The sequence below is a fragment of the Dryobates pubescens genome, chromosome 4 (assembly GCF_014839835.1).
Source record: "Dryobates pubescens isolate bDryPub1 chromosome 4, bDryPub1.pri, whole genome shotgun sequence".
NCBI classification, from domain to species: Eukaryota; Metazoa; Chordata; class Aves; order Piciformes; family Picidae; genus Dryobates; species Dryobates pubescens.
The window spans coordinates 13,592,919-13,602,193 of record NC_071615.1 but is presented as its reverse complement, the minus strand read 5'-3'; the positions used below and the strand labels follow the sequence as shown (position 1 = coordinate 13,602,193).

The window sequence follows — 9,275 nt, the reverse complement described above, 5'->3', positions numbered from 1 at the left end:
TTTATACATATACATATATATAAAGCTCACACATAGCTTCTATATATACATGTATGTATACAAAGACAAATCAGGACAACACATTACATTTACATTATTCAAGTAAAACAGGTAAAAATGTTTCTAAAGTCTAATTTGAGATTCTTAAATATTTGTGTAATTTTTGTTTAGCAGCACAGGAATATCACTGTTTCACCTAAGACAGCAAAAACAGGATGAAAGGAAACACGGAATGCCCTTCAGGGTTAGTGTAAATTTGAATCTGATGAATTAAAATCAACATTATTAACTCACAGGTGAGGTGCTTCTAAGAGAACCTGAATGCAGGGATGGAAGTTTTGCATAAAAATAGCATACTTAGTTAAGAAGCAGGTAGGAGTTTGCCTAACACAGTAATGAATTTTGTTTGTACCTTCTGGCTTTAACAGGGAAGACACAAGATATACTGTGCATGTGGGTGTGGGGTGTGAAGACAGAGAGATCAGGCTGTTCTTCATCAGTGCAAAATGGACGTTATGAACTCAGTAAGACTACTGTAAAATGTTATAGCTGATATCAAGTATAAGCTGTAAACACTTCTTACTAAAAATTGCACTACTTTCCTTCCTAGCTGCACACAATTTTACATGATACAACTTCCACACCTTTGTAACGTGAGGTTTGGTTTTGTTTGGTTTGGTTTTAGTTCAGTGTGAACTGCGCTAAGCATCTTCTCCCCCATCACTCACTCACTCACACATCCCTATTTAAGTCAAAAGATGTTTTACCTAAGGTTGGGATCCAGACCTAGGCCAGGTAAAACTGCACTAACCAAATATTTTCCTCTTGCAGATGAAGGACTTGGACGAAATTCTCCCAGACACACTAGCAATGAACTGTAGACCCTAAAAAGTTTTCTGTTTCTTAGTTAAGGTGAAAAAAAAAATATTAACACCTATCCAACTATTCCTTTGAAAAAGGAAAAATAAATTTAAAAAATAAGCTCAAGAATTACTTTAGACAAATCATTCTAAGGTCTCCTTTGTTCCAAGTTTTGATTAGAGTAGTGAAAATACGGGGGTGGGGGGGTGAGGAACAACACAACAAAACAAAACAAAAAATCCAACCAACCAAAAAAAACCCCACAATCATCTCTTGGTCAAAATCTCCACACCATCAATAACAGTAAGCTGAAAAGCTTATATGTTGAAAAGTGATTCTGACTTAAACACCACTGCTAAACACTGTGTGCAAAACTGCTTTTGAAAGCTACCCAATATGCATGGGGGAATACAGAATTAACCAGGTTGGAAAAGACCTTGGAGATCATAAAGTCAAACCTATCACCCAACTAAACCATGGCAGTCTCTTTTTAAACACTTCCAGTGATGGTGACTCCACCACCTCCCTGGGCAGCCCATTCCAATGGCCACTCTCTCTGTGAAGAATTTCTTCCTAATATGCAGCCTAAACCTCCGCTGGTGCAACTTGAGAATGCGTCGTCTTGTTCTCTCACAGGTTGCCTGGGAGAAGAGACCAACCCCCACCTGGCTACAACCTCCCTGGTAGTTGTAGACAGCAATAAGGTCTCCCCTGAGCCTCCTCTTCTCCAGGCTAAGCAACCCCAGCTCCCTCAGCCACTCCTCATAGGACTTGTGCTCGAAACCGCTCCCCATCTTTGTTGCCCTTCTCTGGACACAATCAAGCAATTCAATATCTCTCTTAAACTGAGGGGCCCAGAACTGCACACAGGACTCAAGGTGTAGCCTAACCAGTGCTGAGTACAGGGGCAGAATGACCTCCCTGCTCCTGCTGGCCACACTATTCCTGATACTGACCAGAATGTCATTGGCCTTCTTGGCTACCTGGGCACATTGCTGGCTCATGTTCAGCCTGCTGTCAACCAGTACCCCCAGGTTCCTCTCTGCCTGGCTGCTCTCCAGCCACTCTGACCCCAGCCTGTAGCACTACATGGGGTTGTTGTGGCCAGTGTGTAGAACCCGGCACTTAGATGTGTTCAATCTCATACCTTTGGACTCTGCCCATCTGTCCAGCCTGTCAAGGTCCCTCTGCAGAACTTTCCTACCCTCTAACAGATCGACACCTGCTCCCAGCTTGGTGTCATCTGCAAATTTACTGATGATAGACTCAATCCCCTCATCCAAATCACCAACAAAGATATTAAACAGGATCAGACCCAGCACTGATCCCTGGGGGACACCACTAGGAAACATGTGGGCAGCCACAGGCACATACACCAGCTGATCTCTCCTGGGAATTTTTGTTCTTGAAGAACCCTCCCTCAGCTACCTTAAATTACATGCTAAATGACCAGGTGTAGATCACATTAGCCAACACAGAAATTTATAGTCAGTCACCAGTCCAACAGGCCCTCTCTGGCCACAGAGTTTCAGAACAGTATGAGAAGACATCCTTTCACTATGGCTTTGTTATTTATACTGGTTCCACTTCCTGCTGACAGGAAGTCTCCTCACATGTTTTCATGCGTCCTAGCACAATGCAATCCTGATCCCAGCATGTCCTCAGCCTCTTCAGTAGCATGTATCAAACACTACAATGAATGCTGCTAGAGGCTTGGTGGATCTGAGAGGTTTAGAAAAGAGAGAAGAGAATCACTTGAAATAAAGCATTGCTGAAACGAGTCCCACGGCTCTGGGGGATTACTCACACATGACTAGGTTGGAAAGTATGCACGCACGCCTGTGTATACTGTATATATATTTAGGTTAACAAGTTTAAACTATTAATAAACAGTTTCTTATGGTATTTGGTAATTAAAATATCAGGCTTGTATCATTCAAAATAGTGCAGCCTACAGAGCAATATACAGGAATATTACAGACATTGTTCCTATTACCATTAATATGCTTGTGCATATCAAGATGACAGGAAACCCTTTTCCATAGGATTAACCTTTTGCATATTTAATTGTATTCTTTGGCCCATTTTCCTGCGAAACCTCGTATGACAACAAAAGGACTTTGGCTTTTGAAAAAGAAAAAAGAAAAAGAAGAGAAAACTCTATTTTTTTCAGTGACTTTCAGAATCTTAAATATTCAAATCGCTTTAGTAAAAAAAAATTATCATTTCCTCCAGAAACCACACACCCTGCAGCCTGTCAGAGACCACCCACTACTGTAGATAACTGTGAACCTCCAATTTAATCATTTTTTCCCACTTTTTAACATCATTTACACTTCAAACATTGCACAACACATCCTAATTTTTTTTTTCTTGACACCTCTGACCTTGTCCCAGCAGTGAACAAGAAAGACTACCTTGCCCAGTGGCACAGGAAGGCACAGCAGCCTCGTGGGGGCCTTCAGCTGCATCACTGAGTCCAAACACAGGGTTTGCAATGCGAAACAGAAGACAAAATGTATTTCCAAAAGTTTTTTTTTTGCCATTAAATACCACAATTAAACTGGCTCAATAAGGAACTACCATACTAAAGGATCCTGTAGTGGAATGTAATACGATTCCCTCCAAAACAACTATTCTTAGGTACTGCAAAAAAAAAAAAAAAGAGTAAAGTATTCTCATAATGCATTTGCTGAGGAAAACATACCATTGCTTCTATTAATTAGTACTAGAAGTGCAAAACACGACATTCTCCATCAAAATTTCATGTCACTGCAAATATTACCATTTGCCCCACATTAAAGCTTAGTACCATTTAGGAGAAGTGAGGAAACCTCCATCAATTCCCAAGCAATGTACCATCTCACCTGGAACTTTACAGTGCACGAAGTATCACAATATTTATTGGTATCCATTTTCACAGTTTTCTAACGTGCACATAGAAATAGAATTCTGGAAATAGATTAGTGGAAAAACAAATACTGATACAAAAGGGAGAGGACAAAACATCTAGGAGTACATCTGCATACCAGCACTAATTTTTAAGGGTTGGAGAGTCAAACCCATCTGTCTTTTAAATACGTTATAATATATTTAGTGTGGTTATCTACTTATAAAGGTACCACATGACAATGTTTACAGCATGGCTATATTCTCTACTAATTTAGCATTGTTTTCAATACAGGTAGGTAAAGGATTAAGCAAAAGGAGTAAAAGGTGTCATTTAAGTGCAAAACAACAAAACCCTGGTAAATAGTGAGGTAACTTATTTTCTCTTATATTATTTCTGGTTCTTAAATTATAGATATGACAAAATCATCACAAAATCAGCAGTGGATTCTTACAGCTGTCAGACTGGCATTCATCTGAAAGAAAATAAGTTTCAACTAGAGCAGGTATATTCTGCAGAATGCAACAAAAAGGCTCATGAACCTACAGGAAGAACTAAGTGCATTTTGACTGCATTGCAGGGTGATGCTCACTCGTAATCCTGACTTCCAAAGCTGCAGGACATTGGAAAAGCACATATTTTTTTCAAGAGCATATGCTGTACACAGGTCTGGAGATGCAGGGCAAAAAAAATACTTAAAAATAAATAAATAAATGAAAAGCTTGACTGAGGTGAAATAAATGAGGAGCTTATTTACAAAGAGCACAGTGACCCTCCCCAGGAGGGCAGAGAGAAGCAAGGCAGGACTTCTGCTCCCATTTGACAGGGCAACAGACACCAGAAAGCACAAAACAACCGTCTCTCCATCTCACAGACATTGCTGCAACACTGGAATGAAGGTGAGGAACAGGGGATTAATTCCACAATGAAAACTGAGCATCAAGAGTTTTACACTATGTACAATACTTGCACATCAGACAGAAAAGCCTGCATGATCAGAGTAATGTGAGAGACATGATGGTCTGGAGGCTACTGCCACTTAACCACAGCTTCACAGGCGACTCCAGCTAGAGCAGGTTGAGCCTTTCCACTGTCATAGCTTATGTCTGCGCTTGCATTTATATCCACAAATAAATATAGAGCTGTGATTAAACTGCATTCCCTGCTAGGGCTACCAAATGTTAACATGTTGCAAATACATATAAATAAGACAGTACAGGTGAGTTTGGGCAGGGAAATGGCTCATATCATGAGTTATACTTTAAAAGGCCTTTATGTTCTTTCAGAAGCTCATTGTTATACTTTGAAGGCTCAGCTCTCAAAAGGAAGAAAGTTTAAACTAAAAAAAAATATATCACTGGTGATACAAACAATTTAAATGTATTACTGAAAAGCTATTTTTAGGTTGCTAACCAGATTGCACTGTACAGGAACTACTTTAAAACTACTTTAAAAGGATTTTTGAGCTAAGGGAAGAATAAAGCTAGGAAAGGGAAAGTTTAGCAAGGGAATGGATGACACTCCATCTCGAAATAAGCACATGATGTGCTGATTACCACTTAACACAATCTAGGCAAGCCACAGGATATTTACTGTTCTGTATTAACTTAGAGAGGACTTTGCCATAAAATATTTGTTTTCACTAGGTTTTATATATGGAACATCTTAAATGTAATGTAAAACAACAAAAAGATTCACCTCTCAAATTCCCCCTAAATCCAAGCTGATTCTCAGACCCTTAGAGTCAAACCACAATCCCTGTTCTATATTGATGAACCCTGCAAGGGAAAGAATAGTACCAAAATCTTCCCTGTCACTAAGATGCATAGGATACACTGCAGAAATAAGAAAACAGCAAGTTATTCTACAAGGAATAAACTCTGACACTTCTATTTCATGCTGGATAGTCAAATGGTATGAAGAAAACAGTGAGACCAAACTAGGCTGGGAGGACTGTAAACCCCATAAATGACAGGTGCTGCCTTAGTAACTACTTGTAAATGTACAGAAACCTGTATGCATCTCCAAGGTTTAACTTAGTACTCACAGATTTAACAAGCAGATTTCTGAGGCTGGGGATCAATAGATCATTACTTTTCTAAGCTCACCTAACTGAGATGTTTAAGTGAGGATCCTCTACTTTCTAAAAAGTCTATAATAGAGAGAGGTAAAATCTTCCAGGGCACATCACACATAACTGCTCCTAAGCCTTCAGAGTTCTGAACTGCTATTCAGATGGAGCTTTCTCTCTCTCTTTCTCCAGTGACCACAGAAAGAGCTTTAGGCTTCCAGCATAGTAACCCAAACCTATACATACAGCTCTAGCTTTTGCTTCCTTAAAAACTATGGAAAAATGATTTAATTTTGCCAGAATAAGTAACACCACTCCCAATCTCCCCTTTGAGCCTTATTTCCCTTCTTCAGTGTTCCTGAAAGATCATAGAGAAAAAGACATATATTCATGAGATGCTGCCAAGACACAGTGAGGTGATGGTGATTTGGTTTCTATTTGTCCACAGCACTCTTTCTCCTAACCAAGCTTCTTAGATAGCAGAATAATGAATTCTGAGCAAAAGCTGCAAAAACATTAAAAGAAATTTCCCAGAAATACAAAACCTCTTAATTTTCCTTAATTTTATCTTATATATTATCTTATTTCCATGCGTTCAAGTTAGTGGGTGGCTACACTGGTCTAAGAAACACAAGCAGAACACAAAATCCATTTGAAAGGAAAAAGGAAAACCTGTGGTGAAAAGGAAAAGACAAAAACATGAAGAAATTCTACAATGTCTTTAAAAGAGGCAAAAAGCAAGAGGCAGGTATGTCTATGTAGCTGGTTTTACCTCCATGTACCTACTCCATTCCTCAGCAATTCAATATCCTGCCTCCATAAAAGGTGTCATCCAGGAGCAGTGTAACACTACAGGACATGCTACCAAGAATGGCCCATATCATTTACAGCCTGATTCAGTTCCAGCTGGAGTCACAGGAAATCTTGGTGATAGGAATGACCAACAAACTGCTAGAGCTGTAATCAGGAAAATGTAACAAGTCACCAGCACCATCCAGAAAGGTACAGAAAGGATGGCCACTTATGCAGGAAGATTCTTTTCTCCTCTTCAAGAATAGCAGCAGCTAGAGTGAGAGAGAGGGAAATACAGAAAGTCTTGATCTCAGTGTAATTGAAAGTCAGTGCAAATATATCAACAAAGCTCAGGCAATATTCAGAATTCCACGTGCTCTATGGCTGAGCCTCACAAGCTGTGGCTTGTGGCTCTAATGTTGAAGACTTTTCTTCAACTTCTCATCTGCTTTCTTCTTTACACATATACAGCTGCAAGCACACCAGCTACTCGCCTACAACCCTACACTTCAGCCTTTTCTTCCCCCTTTATTCACTGATATTATATGCCAAACTCAAAACATCAAACGCATGCAGACTTTTACTCCCTCTACTTTCGGTATGGTGGGGTTTCTTTTCTCCTTTAAGGCAGCATCTTTTATTTCCATGTGAACAACTGCTGTGCAACATTATCGAGTCTTCCCTCTGTCTCTCTAATTTGTTTTGGTTTAGGGGAAGTGGTTGCATTGAGTATTTGCAACTAATAGCAATAAATCTCTATAGACACCAAAAAATCTGCTCAAATCAGAAAAAGCAAACACTGAAATATATTTCATTCTAGCTAATTTGTTTGTACATTTCACAGAAGGATAAATCCACCTGGATTTAGGATGTTTACATTTGGATCTCAGCAGTTAGAAAATATTGTAAATGCAATTTTTTTTTTTCCTTTCCCACAATTTCACATACAGTACTTATCTAGATATTGGATTCTATGTATCTAGATAGACAGAGATGATGATACAAAGGACTTGAAGTGATCAGCAAATATTTCAAGAGCTTCAAGATGATGTGAAAGACGAGACTTTTTTGATTCCCTTGGTAAAATTCTCAGTGACTTGCATGGCAGTTTTTGGTATGATATTAGCCAATACTATTTCTGCTGAAACACACCAGACAGTTCGAATTACTTAAGATTTTACTTACTGTGCTATGCTTTGGCTTGGAAATCAAAATTTGGCTGAAATACTTTTACTAAACTCATTACAAAAATATTTATACTTTTAGTGCATTCATCTTCCTGTAGACCTAATACAAGTAGTATACCTGTGTCTCTGGGCAAAGGTTGTGGTTCATGGCGAGTTGTGTTCATCCTGTAGAAACCCTAGGCCTGTTATGTTCATACAACTGGCCTAAGAAGTGTGAATCTCTCTAAGGGCAGGCAAGGATCTTATGTTTGCAAAAACTACATCCAGTGAGGAATCAGAAGGCATACCATGTGAATCACAGCCAACAGCTGTGACCAAATGTTGAATAAAGAATGCTCAAAACATATTTCCTTTGGACGGTGTACAGATACCCATAGATATGCTTTCTGAATGTACTTATCATGAAGTATACTGAGACTCTTGGAAGCTGCAAAGGCATTCAGAAGCCCAAATCTCATTACGTTTCATTACATCAAAAATATCATCCTTCACCATCATGGTGAACGTAGAAATACATTTGTAATTACCAAGAACTCATTCTGTTTGCTATTTAAAGTCAGCTTAAATATGGTCAATTAAAAAAATAAATAAACTGTAAACAAAATTCAAGAAGCTATATTTTATCTATCCTTATACATCATTTGATTTTCTCCCATTTGCAACTCTGCTCTGCAGTATGTTATTCCCAGTTAAACAACTTGCATAATGTAGCTCTGGCACGCAGACACTACAATTACAGTTGACAAGCATGATTCTATAGAAAAGAGTTCCAGCTTAGAGAAAAGTTAGGGTAATATTCACATTGTCCAATTCACACTGCTAATCATTTCCCTGCTCACTGTTCTTCAGTGAAACATAGGGATAATCTAAACTTCCTCTACACAAAAAAACCCCATGTAATTCTCAGAGTAGCAGAATGGGAGAGCACCATCTGTTGAATGCTTTCAGTATTTAAGTATATTAACAATTCTATTTCCTTCTCAAGTTGAAATTATATTTACAGCTGTACACTGTACTCATGAAAGGCTTCCTCTCTTCCCTTCTACACTCCCTTATGGCTAAAATCTAATGTGGATGTTTTCTTTTCCCAGTGAGGGTGAGGAGGGATGTGTAGCAGGTATTTCCTCTGTGAAATAATCTGATGTCTACTAGAAGTATAAGTCATATAACAATAAATCCCTGTTAGGTGAGTATCTTCATATACCAGTAAGAGATATTAAAGATACTGTTCCTTAGTTATGTGTGCATATAGTCATTTTACATAACACACTTGCTAAGAGGGATTTAAAAAGAAAGAAAGAAAAAAAAAAGGTCTGATGTTCAACAAATCTGCACAATGTTCTGGAAGGAAGAAGTCCCTCAGAAGGTGTTAATCCTTCACTGTGTATGCAGATAAATGTGCTGCGCTCCTCACGGGTCACACTGAACCTATGGCTGTCGGTGTTTGGTACTGCATTAACAGCTCCAATACTAT

The 9,275-nt window shown here is 38.8% G+C and overlaps 1 protein-coding gene across 2 annotated transcripts in view; it reads right to left on the bottom strand.

Annotated features, from left to right (window-relative positions):
- Positions 1 to 5,201: 5,201 nt before the first annotated feature.
- GRIN2A (glutamate ionotropic receptor NMDA type subunit 2A) overlaps positions 5,202 to 9,275 on the bottom strand; it is a 175,738-nt gene continuing 171,664 nt past the window's right edge. For both annotated transcript variants that reach the window (XM_054180626.1, XM_054180627.1), the window contains exon 15: positions 5,202 to 6,886. In XM_054180626.1, coding sequence (XP_054036601.1) covers positions 6,871 to 6,886 — 16 coding nt within the window. In that variant the 3' untranslated portion in view covers positions 5,202 to 6,870. The remainder of the gene's footprint in view (positions 6,887 to 9,275) is intronic.